The sequence below is a fragment of the Apodemus sylvaticus genome, chromosome 9 (assembly GCF_947179515.1).
Source record: "Apodemus sylvaticus chromosome 9, mApoSyl1.1, whole genome shotgun sequence".
Lineage (NCBI taxonomy): Eukaryota > Metazoa > Chordata > Mammalia > Rodentia > Muridae > Apodemus > Apodemus sylvaticus.
Genome location: NC_067480.1, coordinates 73,731,265 through 73,746,758, shown reverse-complemented (window position 1 = coordinate 73,746,758; position 15,494 = coordinate 73,731,265). Strand labels below are relative to the sequence as shown.

The following is a 15,494-nucleotide window of genomic DNA, read 5'->3' as shown; positions in this document are numbered from 1 at the left end:
CTCACGTTGATTCTGCCAGTCACTATAACAGGAATGGCAGGTAATGGGTGCCACTATGACTTTTTATTAAAGTTTTTTTTTTTTATCTGAAACAGGGTCTCTTGTAGCTCAGGGTGGCCTTAAACTCTTGATCTTCCTACCTCTGCTTCCAAAATGCTGGACGTATAGGCACAAGCCAGTGGACCTGGCTGTTACATAATAATCTTTTAAATGTAACCCCACTCCCTGCTTCCTGATCCCCTTCAATCTGTCAATATATATTATTGTGCTAATCTCATCAGCCCTCTTTTGGCTTTTCTGTCAGGAACTGAACTCTATGAACCAATAGCTAATGATATCAGAAGTTGGTAATTGCCTGCTTATATAGAGACCCCAGGCCCAATCTCCAGCAATGTGATGAATCCAAAGAGAGTGGGTAGGGGGAGGAAGAGGGAGAAGGGGAAAGGAAGAGAGAGGAAGAGAGGGAAGGAGGTAGGGCGGGAAGGAAGAGAGAGGTAGGGAGGGATGAAGGGAGGGAAGAAGGGAGGGATGGAGAGAGGGAAAGAGGGAAGGAGGGAGGGAGGGAGGGAGGGAGGGAGGGAGGGAGGGAGGGAGGGAGGGAGGGAGGGAGAGAGGGAAGAGAAATCATGTTCAAATAATATGAAAAAGCCAGTGTGGTAGACATATCATCAAGCACAGCATTGTCCCACACAGTACAGAGTTGAAAAATCTGAAGCTCCAGGCTCATCTTGGCTACAGTAAGACCTATTTTTGAAACAAAAGATAAAAAGATCACTGAGGATGCAACTCAGAGGTAGAAGACTTGACTAGCTTGCTCAGGGCCCAAGATTCAATCCATAGAAAAAGAAAATTTTCCTATAAAACATTACTTGAAGATTTTTTTTAAATTTTTTTACTTGAAAATTTTTAGATGTTTATGTTTAATGTTCAAAGACATATTAAATATGTTTCTTTCATTGGGTAGATATCTTAAATGATAATTCAAACCACACAGTGTGGATTATATCTGTAATCCCAGTATTTGGAAAGTAGAGGCAAAAGGGTCAAGTGTAACTATGAGGCTGGGAGACACTTCATCTTGAAAAGCACAGTAAGTGAGTAAATCACTCATGAAAGATCATTTAGTTGAACTTAATGATAGCTATATTCTTCAAGTATTCTGACACAAAAGTTGCTGGCATATAGTGGCCTTATACTTCAGGATCAGACTAACTACAAAGAGAATGCTGTGGGGTCCAGGCATGGTGGTTAAAGTCTTTCATCCCAGCACTCCAGAGGCAGAGGAAGGTGGATCTAAGAGTTCAAAGTTTCAAAGTCAGTGTGGTCTACATAATGAGTTCCAAGTCAAGCAAGACCACATACTGTGAGAGACCTTGTCTCAGCGCGCATGCGTGTGTGCACACACACACACACACACACACACACACACAAATAAATAAATAAATAGCAAAATCCACACAAGGTTTCTCTCAGATGGTTCCAGTGTCCAATGGAGGTAATAATGATCTGTTTTGCTTTCAGGAATTCAATGAAGCAAACAGAAATAGTATTTCTTTTTATATGTGAATCATTATATCCATTGATACAGAAAGCAAGTATGAGAAAGTAACCTAAAAAGAAAGAAAAATTGACAAGAAGGAAGGGAGTGAGGGAGGGATACAAGAAGAAAGGAAGAGAGAGAGAGACCCTGCTGTGATACCACCTTTTTACTTGTATATGGAGGAATCCGTCTCTCTGTGTGCCACTTTCCAGGTACCATGTCAGGATACAGACTGGGTAGAAAAAAAGTATAGGTTTAAATAAAAGCAGAAAACTGAAAGTGAAAACTGCAAAAGTGAGATTGTAGTTAGGGAACAGAGAGGATGTGATGCCATTGTCATCAGGACTAGCTAGAAGGAGAGAAGACAACAGACCATGTGTGAAGACTATGTTCATCTTTCATCATTAACCATCCTTCACACCATCAACAGAAAATATACCAGTGACATCTTTAATCCAATTTCATAAAACATAGTTTCCCACCTCTTCCTGCCCCTTATTTTTACTACCTTTGATAGTCGGTGTCCCCATTGTTGTGTTGATCACGTCCATTCCTTTAGGCAATCCTGGTGTTTGATCATGAGATTTTCCCAATGGTGCTCGTTGATGGCTAAAATATATAGATTCTTTTTTGTCTTTAATTTTCTGTTGAAACGTGGTAATGGGCTGTGGGTTTATCAATGAGCTCATCTAAAGAAATTATAGAATGTTCATGTATCAAAACAAGTATATTAAGAAAACTAAAACTCTAATGAGAAGAAAATATGATTAAAGTGATATTTCCCGCCAGGCGGCGTTGGTGCATGCCTTTAATCCTAGCACTTGGGAGGCAGAGGCAGGTGGATTTCTGAGTTCGAGGCCAGCCTGGTCTACAGAGTGAGTTCCACGACAGCCAGGGCTACACAGAGAAACCCTGTCTCAAAAAAAAACAAAACCAAAAAAAAAAAAAAGTGGTATTTCCCCATCATCATTGGCTTTGCTCATCTTCCAGTAATTGACAAAATCAGTAATGAAAAGTTTAACAAAGCAGATGCAGAACGTTCAGCTAAAACTGTATCCTAGCTCCTGGAGGAACTGAAGCACCAGGATACCAAGCTCCAGGCAGGCATGGACTACAGAAAGAGTGCAAGACCAGATGGAGATATGGTTCAGTAGTGGAGTGCTTATAAGGCTGTAAATTCAAACCACAAAGGCAGAAATAAAAAGACCTAGAGATATAACCCAGCAATATAGCACTTGCCTAACAGGCGCATGACCATGGGTTCAATACCAGCATTAAGTAAATAGATAGGTAGGTAGGTAGGTAGGTAGGTACATATGTACATACGTGTGTACATACACAGATACATAGATAGATAGACAGACAGACAGACAGACAGACAGACAGACAGAACAACAGGTATGACAAGCAGAGAACACAAATTATTTCCACCAACTTTCTCAAACATATAAAACCCAGATTGGGCTTGATGACACAGTACTGTACTCCCAGCACTTAAGTATCAGAGGCAAGGGGATTGAGACCAACCTGGACTACAGAATAAAAACTTCAAATAACAAAAGATAAAAATGATAGAAAGCACTGGGCATGGTGGTGCATGCCTTTAATCCCAGAACTGTAGAGAAAGAGGCAGTTGGATCTGAGTTCAAGGCCAGCCTGGTCTACAAAGCAAGTTCTAGAATAGCTATGGCTACGTAGAAAAACCACTGCCTCAAACAAATAAACAAAAAGCAGGGGCAAGATAGACAGGAAGAGAAAGAAAAGAGAGATAGATATTGCGCATAGTACATTGTCTCAAAAACAAAAAAGGACCTAAAACATGGATTAGCAAGTAAAAATACTGCCTCAAAAGCCTGTCAATGTGACTGTGATCCCCAGAAGCTGTGTAACAGGAAGAGGGAACCAACTCTACAAAAACTCTACAAAGTTGTCCTCTGAGTCCCTACATGTATACCCACACATAAAGCGCACGCACACACATACACACATACACACACACACACACACACACACACACACACACACAATTAATCAATTTTTTTTTGAAATGGCCAAGATGGTTCAGCAGGTAAGGGAGCTTGTTGCCAGGGCTAATGATCTGAATTTAGTCCCCAGAAATTATTTGATCGAAGGAAAGAACTGACTGCCCCATGTTCTCATCTGTCCTCCTCCCAGGTGCTGTAACACACACACAAACACACATACACACACACACACACACACACACAAAATGTGGGAAAAGGTTTTTAAACAAAAAAAGATAGCGGGTTGATGATAGAGCTCAATAGTAGTGTTTACCCAGCATACAGAATACCCTGAGTTCCAGTGTTAGCCCCACCAATAAATAAATGAATAAATAAATAAATAAATAAATAAATAAATAAATAAATAAACTGAAATAAATAAAAGGGAGACAACAAATACAGAAGGAAAGATTAGAAGGTAGATAAATAAGCAGTGAGGGGACAGTCATATCCAGGCAGTCAGCATCAAATATTTTCTGACCCACTCAAGATCTATATATGTTCTATATAAGGTCTCAGGGCAAGAGGAGCAGGCCAAGGCTCTTAACAGCTAATGAGGTATGATGACATCTGTCTTTCCTGAAAACAGGATGCCACAGCCTCATACCATCTGAGGATCCGTGAAGACTGGGTTTGAACTGCCGCTTCCTTTGCCCAGTCTTAGTTATTTGAAAACTCAACCCATTGCCCAAGACTAGTGTTCTTAGAAACCAGAATGAAGAAGAAAAATACCCACGGTAGAATTTCACTTACACCTTTATTTGTGTAACTTTATAACAGTAAATTAATGATTAATATAGGGGGAAAAAAAAAAAGAAAGGTTTACCGGTATTGAGAGTCTAGATCTTAGTCCATGTGTCAAAAAAGGTGCGATTTGGGGATCATTTGCTCTGCCATAAAATACTCTTTCTGCTCCAGCAGGTGGATATCTGAAGTTGAAATACTTCTTTGCCTCCGGGGGAGTCATTAGCTGGGAAAAGTGAAACAAGAAACGACGCATGACACATGAAGCACAAGTTTCAAAATATCAACTCAGCATCCATCGCCAGTGGTGGCTTCCTGCGTCTGAAAACTAGGACACACCCTCTAAAATTTGTTTACTGGTAGAAATAAAATACTTTAAATATCCTAGTTTGAGGGGCTGAAGGGATGGCTCACGGCATATGAACACTCTTGTTGCTCTTGCAAGAGGACCCAGGTTCAGTTCCAGTACCCATATGTTGGCTCATAACCCTGAAACTCCAATTCCAGGGGATCTGATGATCAATTCTGACCTCTGTGAGCACCAGGTATGTATAAATACAGGCAAAGCACTCATACACATAAAATAAAAATTAATGTTAAAACAATTTTTTAAGACTGTAATTTAGAAGACTGGAAAAAGCTAAGCAGTTACACAAGCACTCGTTGCTTTTCCCGAGGCCCTGTGTTAAGTTCCCTGCATCTACATGGTACACATAACCACCTAACACTCTAGCTCCAAAGATTCCATGCCCTGTTCTGGCCGCCATGGATACCTGCGCACATGTGGCTTATAGTCACGCAGACATGCCCCGCCCCAGAAACATCCAGGTTACAAACATCCCATAATTCTTACTGAAATACATTGAATCCTAGAATTTTTGGTAGACTAAAAGAAATGTATATTCTCATTTTCATTTTCTTGGATGAAATCAATATGTATCACCAAAATATAGTAAAGATTCAAAACTGACGACATTACATCTGTGCACCCTCTCCTGAGGAACGTTGAGAGTCCAGCCTCCTACTGCTCATATTCAAGGTACAAACACAAAGACTGGGAAGTGCTCACCCTGGGAAGCTTTTCAGTCAAACAGGTTGCAACTCTGTATCCAACTGGCTTAACTTTTCCTGCCTTAGAGGAAAAAAAAAAATATTGATCATTTCAGGGTGAAGAAAGCATTGTTAAAGAGTGGAATGTATTTTAAACTTCACCTGTACCTCAAATGCTACAAGTGCTACTAAAATAAAATAATAGAACAATTGAATAGATAGTAAACAAACAAGAGGCAGAAATGCATCCAGTAATTCTGTGACATTATGAAGTGCTTACCCATTGGAAACAGTGTGTTTCCTTTCCTGGTTTGTTTAGGCCTGGAACTGGCTTTGTAGTACAGGATGACCTTGAACTCATAATCCTTGCCTGCCAGCTACCCGGGGCAGAGATTACAGCTGTGAGCAATATCACAGGCTTTTTTCCCCTCTCTTTTTTGACAGAGGATTTCACTCAAATTTATAGCAATCCTCCTGCCTCTGCCACCTTGGTGCTGGGATTACAAACATTAACATGCTTGGTGACAAAAAATCTTAATTTTTTTTAATTATTTCATTTCCAAATGTAGGAAATATATGTGTGTTTCAAACAAATTTGTTTTTTGAGATACATATCTTCTTATGCAGCCCAGGCTAGTCCCTAAATCATACTCCCCAGCATCAGCCTCTAGAATTGAACAAACTCTCACAGAAGCCCAGAAAATATTTTTATGCTTACTAGTATGTTTCTTGTAGCCCAACTCCTAGAGAAAATGATTCAAATAGTATTTGGCTTTGCCCACGTATTTGTAATGAGTCTTATCTGTCCTTACATTGCTCTGAGCAAAGCTAATAAGAATCTACTCTCAAATACACAAACTATTTCCCCTTTATCTATTTCAAAGTGGCTGATATTTGTATAATGTACACATTACTCTTTTAAAAATTGAAAGAATTGGAAACTAAGCATGATTGGTCATTCCTGTAGTCCCAGAGTCTGAGATGGGGGGATTCCCAAGAGTTCAAGGCCATCAGGAATTACAATAGTAAAGTCCTGTCCAAAACAAATAAAAAGAACGAGAGCTTGGAGATATAACTCAGTTGGTAGAGAGTAGACCAAACATGCATGAAGTCCTGGGTTTGACCATCAGCACTGCACACACCAGGCATGGCGGTGCACACCTGCAATATCCCAAACCAAACAAAAGAACTTTGCATTTGTAGTGAAATGTTTGTTTATTAAATAAATGAAAAATATCATTTTTCAATGTTGAAATAACCATGTATAGCATAGAATTTGGTGGGAAAAATCACTGAAGGGTGCAGACCTCAGCTCTCCGTGCCTTATTAGCCAGGTTTAAACACTGCTATCTAGTCATTCCTTTGCTTTGCTTTCTTTTGTTTTTTGAGACAACTTCTCATTCTATATCCAGGTTAGCCTGAAGTTGTGGCATTCCGCGTGCCTCCATCTCCTGAAAGCTGGGGTTACAGGCGTACTGGCTGGTTTTGTGTGTCGACTTGACACAAGCTGGGGCTGTAAGAGAAAGGAGCCTCCCTTGAGGAAATGCCTCCGTGAATGAGATCCAGCTGTAAGGCATTTCCTATCCCTGCACAAACATCATGACCAAGAAGCAAGTTAGGGAGGAAAGGGTTTATTCAGCTTACATTTCCACACTGCTGTTCATCACCAAAGGAAGTCAGGACTAGAATTCAAGCAGGTCGGGAAGCAGGAGCTGATGCAGAAGCCATGGAGGGATGTTTCTTACTGGCTTGCTTCCCCTGGCTTGCTCAGCTTGCTGGCCTCGAACTCAGAAACCCACCTGCCTCTGCCTCCAAGTGCTGGGACTAAAAGTGTGTGCCAACACCGCCCGGCTTCAGCTTCCTTTCTTATAGAACCCAAAACTACCAGTCCAGAGATGGTACTACCCACAATGGGCCCTCCCACCTTGATCACTAATTGAGAAAATGCCCCACAGCTGGATATCGTGGAGGCATTTCCTCACCTGAAGCTCCTTTCTCTGTGATAACTCCAGCTTGTGTCAAGTTGACACAAAACCAGCCAGTACAATCAAGTTGGCAAAAGACCAGCCAGCACAGAAGTCCAAGGGCAGAATACATATGTGTGTGAGGCCATATCAGAGGTCATAAACAACAGAACTAATCCAGAAATAAGAACAGGCACACCCAGCCGGGCGGTGGTGGTGCAGCCTGTAATCCCAGCACTTTGGGAGGCAGAGGCAGGCAGATTTCTGAGTTCGAGGCCAGCCTGGTCTACAGAGTGAGTTCCAGGACAGCCAGGGCTACACAGAGAAACCCTGCCTCGAAAAAACCAAAAAAAAAAAAAAAAAAAAAAAAAAAAGAACAGGCACACCCAAGAGGAGAAGCAGTGGCTGAGGTAATCTGTTGACAGAGCAGAAAGCAGAGCGATTTAAGACAGCCAGTGCAAATGCAGAACCAAGGGGAACAAATGTCCACTGCACCCAGACAAAACTCTGCAGAAGCCATATAAGCTCCTTAGTGGAGTTTTATCTTTGAATTTCAGCATAAGAGCTCTACTCAGAATGCCTCAGGACCACTGAAGCAAAAGAGATTTGAGGCTGAAGTAGGAGGATTGGGGAGTTCAAGATCATCCTGGACTATATAAAAGTCTGTCTGAAACATAAACAATAAGAATCCTCTCTTAATAGGGTGGTGGTAGCACACACCTTTAGTGCCAGAACTCGGGAGGCAGAGGCAAAAAAATCTTTGAGTTCACAGCCAGCCTGGTCCAGAACAGGCAAAGCTACACAGAAAATCCTTGTCTTGAAAATTTAAATTAAAAAAAAAGCATCTCTTCACTGCACAATCCTAGTCCTATCTAGGACTCTGAGGTCTGAGGATGCTAGCTCAAGAGGATGGACAGTCCAAGGCCAGCCTGAAATACATAGACAGATCCTGTCTCAAAAGAAACAAAGTTGTTGAGGTCTGCCCCCCTAGTATAGTGGTAGCCATTTTGCTCCATGCCTGCCAGCTATTTCATATTGTTACTGTAATATGCCTGACAGTCATTGATGCAGAAAAATAACTTGACCCAGTTCAGAGTCATGTTGACTACATACCCTGTTGTGTTCTGTATGTTATGAGGTTTGTTAATCTTAAGAAATTGCACACCTATAAGCTTCTCACAGCCAACCATTAAAGGTTAATATGAACTGTGTGTCTAAAATGCCTTGACTCAGGGCCAACGACCAGACGGCACTTTCAGCACTTGCATATGAGCTCATTGTGGGTTTTGTGGGGAAAATGCTCAGCGTTGTAGCCTTAGATGCCAAATTTTGAGCTACGGCCCTAATTGATCAGTCTTGGGTATGTGTTCAATAAACTGAGAGACCCCTAGCAATTAGCCTAGACATAGTGCAACTTAGAAAGTTGTCAACCTTAAGATAGCACTCCTGCCAGCTGCAAGGACGAGCACTCCTCCTGGCTTCAAAGAATGAGCACTCCCCTTGCTTCAATGACCAGTGCCCCATCCCCGCTCAAAGTAACTGTGTTTGCCCAAGATAACCTGTAACCTTCCGCTGAGCCATGAATTGCCGCTTGATCTCCCCACTCCTTATGACATAGATCACAGCCTGAGCATCCCCTCCCCTCTTTCTTTATGGTCTTTTTCTTTAAAAATCCCCAACCGCAGCAGCACGGGGTCGAACTCCTCTGTCTCTACGTGGGACACGAGAGTGGCCCAGTGCACTGGAGAATTAAACCTCATGTGTTTGCATCAAGAATGGTCTCTCGTGAATGTTTTGGGGGCATCGTCCTATCCCGAGACTTGAGGGAGAATTTCCCAGCATTCAGGAGTCTTTCAAAGCCATGCCTGTTTGACTGAGATCGGTGTTCCTGGATCCCAACAAACAATTTCTTCTTTGGGTGAAAGAATCATGAAGGCCGCCTGGGCTCCACTGACACAGCACCTTGTCTCACAAACAAAAGTGAAGCAGGAACAATTTTGGTTATCCTGTGGCTTATTTACTAGAGCCAAACATTACTGAGAAATGGAAGCAGCACTACTGTGGTGGTTTGAATATGCTTGTCCCAAGGAGTAGCACTATTTGGAGGTGTGGCCTTACTGGAGTAGGTGTGGCCTTGTTCGAGGAAGTGTGGCCTAGCTGCCTGTCCTGTCCACCTTTGGATGAGATGTAGAACTCTCAGCTCCTCCTGTACCATGCCTGCCATGCTCCTGCCTTGATGATAATAGACTGAAACTGTAAGCCAGCCCCAATTAAATGCTGTCCTTATAAGAGTTGCCTTGGTCATGGTGTCTGTGCACAGCAGTGAAACCCTAACCAAGACAGATAGCCAGAATGCAGAACTTCATTGCATGCTAAGCAGCTTTGGTTTGGTTGGTTTTGGTTTTGGTTTTGGTTTTGGTTTTGGTTTTGGTTTCTGAGCAGGGTCTCACCTTGTCGCCCAAATTCACACAGGATTCCTGACAATCTCTGTCTTGCCCACCCAAGTTCTTGGATCACCAACACACCCAGCTCTCTTTCTTCCCTTAAGCTTTTTGCCTATCCTGTTTGTAAAGCATTTCTACAAGATTTATGGTAAAGAATGCATCTCTTGGAAGGAAGAAAAATTTTAATCTTCCTTTTGACACCTGTGAAATACTCATTTCATTGTCTCCAATCAATGGATTAAGCCTAAACCTACAGGGCAAAGGACACACACTTTCCTTCTCATGTTGACCTGGACTCCCACAATGATGACTACAAGAGTTTGCTGAAGACAGACAATACCAAGGGAATAATGAGCATAGGAGAAAGACCTCTCCCCACTCACCATACAAACTTTAGAAATCTTGGCAGTGTGAGAGGGTTGAGGAAATGTAGAATGGGGAGAAAACAAAAGTCAAAGGTAGAGAGAAGGAAATCAAGAAAAGCCACAGGCATGTCAACAGCAGCAAGTTCACAGCTAGGAAGGAAGGCAGAGAATCAGAAGACGACTAAGGAATGTCTGCAAAGAGTCCAGGAGCAAAAGGGTTAGAATCTGCCTGGTGGTGGGCAGTGGTGTCACACGCCTTTAATCCCAGTGCTCTGGGGGCAGAGGCAGGTGAATCTCTGAGTTGTTGGGAAGAGGCAGTGCTACACAGAGAAACCCTGTCTCAAACAACAAGAAAATAACAACAACAACATGATTACATTCTTAATAATAATAATTACATTCTTTAAAAAAATAATATGTCCTGGCTAGTTTTATGTCAATCTGACACAGGCCAGAGTCATTTAAGAGGAGGGAACCTCAATTGAGAAAATACTACCATAAGATCAAGCTGTAGGCAAGCCTGTAGGGCATTTTCTTAATTAGTAATTAATGGGGGTGGTCCCAGATTATGGGTGGACCATCCCTGTGCTGATGGTGGTTCTGGGTTCTATAAGGAAGCAGGCGAAGCAAGCCACGAAGAGCAAGCCAATAGGCAGCACCTGTCCATGACCTACATCAGCTCCTGCCTCTAGGCTGGGTCCTGCTTGAGTTCCTGTCCTGACTCTGACGAGGAACTGTGATGTGAAAGTGTAAGCTGAATAAATCCTTTCCTCTCCAACTTGCCTTGGGTCATGGTGTTTCAGCATAGCTACAGCAACCCTAAGACAGAATCCCAATGAAAACTTTGCTATTTGTCTCTACAAACACAAACCAGCCTCACTACTACATCACCTCAGGAAAGACATGGCTATCCATGAATTCTAGGGGAAACCCTAGGAGAAACAAACAAAAAGAAAACCACACAATAACGTGAACTTACACTTGGCCAGCAAGGCACCCGATCAAAGAATTTCCCTGAATAGATGGGTCTGATGTTCCCTGGAGGCTCCACTCTGGGTTCGGCGCTCAAGGGCTCCTTTTTCTCTTCCAGTGGTGGTTGGGCAAATGGACATTCAGAAGGTTCTCTTACTAAACATATTAGAGGCTCTGTATTCTTGTCTTCATCTGAGTCCTGGGTTTGTGGCAAGCCGATGTCTACCTCCTTAGGGGGCATCTCTGCGCAGGGGTCCACCACGACACAGGTGGGTTCTTTTTCCAGTTCTTTTCTCAGTTCCAAGCCTTCAGCAGGCTGCTTTTCCACTTCAGCATCGGTCCAGGCAGAACCCCAGGCTAGAGGCTTCCTTATACTCCCTGCGGCCTGTGGGCTTGCGTGTACTGTGCCCAAAGAAGGGTGTAGTGTCCCTCCGTAGCGAAGGCAAGGTGGAAGACCCTTGTTTCCTGGTAACATACCCAAAGGTTTTGATTCCTGGAAGGCAGAGCCCTTGTGGAGTCCTAAGTTACCCATCTCTGCGGGTGTCCCTGAAATAGTATGTCTTTCTAATCCTACTCCAAGAGCATGGCGAGGTGGCAGTTTTGTTTCTGATGATGCCATCCTCTCCCTCCATCTTCGATCTTGTTCTAGTCTCAATTCGAACGCCAGCTCCGTGGGAGATCTTGTTCCCCTAAATACCCTGTCTCTTATATCGTCCTTTTGTTCTGGGGTGAGTCCAAGTTCCGAGATTTCAGGTGCTCTTGTCCTTCTCAGAGAACTCATCTCTAACGGAGAAGCTGAAGTTTGCAAAGGTTTGGGGGACCCTACTCTCGCAAACGAACACATACTCCCGGTACTCCCTGCAGACTGTTTCCGGCCGAGGGGGACTGGATGGAGTCTGTTTATCCCGTTACCTGGGAAACAGACTTGGGGCGGGGCTTGGCGAGCAATTCTTCCCTGTAACCCGCCCCGCCCATCTCCTTCAGAGTTGCGCAGTAGGCTTCACTCCTTTTCTTTCCCAGAATCCTAGTTTTTGTTTCGCGTCCCTTCCCTGTCTTGCCTCTGTCTCTCCTCTCCTCCTCCTCCACCTTCTCCTCCTCTTTCCTTTTTCTCTCTCTCTCAATATTATTTTCATTTATGTGAGTGTTTGTGTGTGTGTGTGTGTGTGTGTGTGTGTGTGTGTGTGTGTGTGTGTGTGCAGAAGTCACAAAAGCCAGATAGTTGTGGGCCCTGGAGAAAGCTTTCAAGGGCTGAGCCATCTCCCCAGTATCAGTCCGTGTTCACCCCGAATCCCCAGCTTCTCCCTCACACATTAGTGTGGATACTAAACCTGATGTTTGCCAAGTTCTCTTTCATTTCCCAAATTATACACTCCTATTTTGACTTTTAGTAAACTGAGTCAGGCATGGTGCAGTTGCAGAACTCAGGAAATTAAAGCAGAAGAATAATTATGAGTTCAAAGCCACCCTGAGGTAAAAGAAACACGAAGAGAGGAGGAGAAGGAGATCAGACACACAGAGATTCAGTTCTGGTGACCGTCAGCTTCTTCACAGGTAAGCTGGAAGAAAGTCATCTTGTGGTGACTGTTCCTTCTAGGTCTTCCCTTGCCCACAAGTTTCTCCAGTGCTTGGAGTTATCTTAATGATAAAGAATCTGGAATGGACAGGGCCTATTATCTCATGCCTATTATCTCAGCACTCAAAGAGGCAAGAGGATATCTGTGAGTTCCAGGCTAGCCAGGTCTACGAAGTAGCTCTAGACCAGCAAAGGCTACTTAATTAGACCCTCTCTCAGAATCACCACCCTCATCCCACCCCACCCCCAAAAAATCACACATTAAACACCCATGCTCCCTACCATGGGCATTGGGCATTAGTCCAGGACCTCAGGCATGCCAGGTAACCTCTCTTCTGCTGACATAAATCTCCAGCTCTAAAGAATGACTTAAGGGTCAGGGAGATTGCTCAGTGAATAAAAGCACCTTCGCCAAACCTGACAACCTCAGTTCAAGTTGCCATATACTGACTCCCTTGTCAGAGTTCTCTGCTCTCCATGTGCCCAGTGGCAACCCCACCGCCACTGCCACCCCCAAGTAAATTGAAATGTAATAAAAAAAAAATTAAGGAACTACTTTAAATTCTAGGAAGTTATAGTTTATAGCTGTAATATAGAAATATCTTTTTCTTATAGTAACAGCTCAAAGTCCTTAGACTGGGTCTCAGATTGTATTCAGACGTACATGCTAAAGCTGGAAGGCTAGGCCTGGGGCTGCAAGCCTGTAATCACGGCACTCAGAAGAGTGCTTTGAAAGAAGTTCACAGGCAGCTTTCTCTGCAGAGCAAAAGCCCTGTCTCCACTCGAAAAGTGGAGATGTGACACGATAACATGATGTATTTTATAAACACAGCGAATTCAGCTTTACTGATTTGTAATGTAGGATACTCCATGAATTGGGGTTGCATTTTTTTCTTTCTTAGAGATAAAACACACATAGCCCAAGCTGCCATCTACCTTAAATTTTATATCAGTTTCTCAAGACTAAAATTATACCTATTTGCTATCACAGCTTCAGTCAGTTATTTTTCTTCTCTTTGGTGGTCCTGGGGGTGGAGCAGCATTGAAGCCAGGACCTCACACATGCAAGGAAAGTGCACTAATCCTGCTTCTTCAGCCTTTCAAGTAACTAAGATTATACACAGGACTGCAAGATTGTTTTCATTTGTGTGTGTGTGTGTGTGTGTGTGTACACTTATAAGTGTAGGTGCCTGCAGAGTCCAGAGTGTCAGATTCCTCTATAGCTGGAGTTACAAGTATTTATGAGCTGCCTGACATGGGAACTTAGGCCCTCTGAAACAGTTATTTGAAGTTTTAACCTCTGAGCCATCTCTCTAACTCTCCGTACACACATCCTGCATTTTTATTTTGTTTGGTGTTTTTGGGTTTTTTTTTTTCAAAACAGGGCTTCTCTGAATATCCCTGGCTGTCCTAGAACTTGCTTAGTAGACCAGGTTGGCCTCAAACTCAGAGAGCCCCCTGTCTCTGCCTCCAGAGTGCTGGGATTAAGACTTGTGCTAGGATAATGACTTACATAGAAGAAATTGTCATAGTGAATCTTATTTCTCTGCATGCTAAATAACACATATAAAATGAATTAGATTTCAAAAGAATGTTAACTGAATAAACAAAAAAAAAAGAAAGATGATAGAACACCACCTAGAGCCCCCTTTCCCTTTGCCTGCATCTCCTGTGGATCCCACAGACCTCCCTTCCTAACCTCCCCCTCCCAACTTGTTGCTTTATCCCAGGCCCCAACTCTAGCGTGCACTTTCCTATTGATCCACAGGCTATTCCTGCCACGGAAGCAGGTAGGCTGTCTGTAGAACTTACCCTCTCTTTCTATTCCTGTAGATCCAACCATCCAGTCTCATGCCCAGCTCTGTAGCAGACCCTCTAGCATGACCTCTCTTTACTGTCTCCCCCAGTACAAAGACACAAAATAAGCAGAAATAAGGAGAACATTCTCTTTTCCTCTCTCCTATAAATCCATTCAGACCCCTATCCTATCCCCATTCCTAAGTGTCAGCTACCAAATTTACCTGGAACTTCAGAGGCCACAACTTTCTGACCCAAATAATATTTCCTAGAAGGCAACACACAGCCATCATGCTCCCCCAAAATCCAGGGAGGAAACAGAAAACAAGGACCAAAATTTGTATTCAACCAAGACAAATTGATAAATTGGCACCTCCACCTGTAATGATACCAATTCCAGATGCCTAGAAGCCATTGTGAAAACTCAGTATCATCCAGGGCAATCTGTGTCCACCAAAGCACAGCTATCCTACCCCATCAGAGCCTGAATATGTCAACACAGCTAAAGCAAAAGAAAAAAAACCCTAACACTGTATATATGAATATAATGGAGGTCCTGAAAGAGGAAATTAATAAATCTCTTAAAGAACTCCAGGAAAACACAACAAGTAGAAGAAATTAAATAAAAACAATTCAAATCCTGAAAAAGAAAATAGAATCAGTAAAGAACACTGCACTGGCTGGTTTTGTGTATCAACTTGTCACAGGCTGGAGTTATCACAGAGAAAGGAGCTTCAGTTGGGAAGTGCCTCCATGAGATGCAACTGTGGGGCATTTTCTCAGTTGGTGATCAAGTGGGAAGGCCCCTTGTGGGTGGTGCCATCCCTGGGCTGGTGTTCTTGGGTTCTATAACAGAGCAGACTGAACAATCCAGGGGAAGCAAGCCAGTAAGAAACATCCTTCTATGGCCTCTGCATCAGCTCCTGCTTCCTTTAGTGATGAACAGCAGTGTGGAAGTGTAAGCTCAATAAACCCTTTCCTCCCCAGCTTGCTTCTTGGTCATGATGTTTGTGCAGAAATA

The 15,494-nt window shown here is 43.1% G+C and overlaps 1 protein-coding gene across 1 annotated transcript in view; it reads right to left on the bottom strand.

Annotated features, from left to right (window-relative positions):
- Nucleotides 1-11,949, bottom strand: part of Efhb (EF-hand domain family member B) — a 69,322-nt gene extending 57,373 nt beyond the window's left edge. Inside the window, exons 1-4 of the mRNA XM_052192635.1 lie at nucleotides 11,111-11,949; nucleotides 5,378-5,440; nucleotides 4,391-4,534; nucleotides 2,049-2,229 (exon numbers count right to left, since the gene is read on the bottom strand). Of these exons, the coding sequence (XP_052048595.1) occupies nucleotides 2,049-2,229; nucleotides 4,391-4,534; nucleotides 5,378-5,440; nucleotides 11,111-11,947 (1,225 nt within the window). The 5' untranslated portion in view covers nucleotides 11,948-11,949. The remainder of the gene's footprint in view (nucleotides 1-2,048; nucleotides 2,230-4,390; nucleotides 4,535-5,377; nucleotides 5,441-11,110) is intronic.
- Between the last annotated feature and the right edge of the window lie 3,545 nt (nucleotides 11,950-15,494).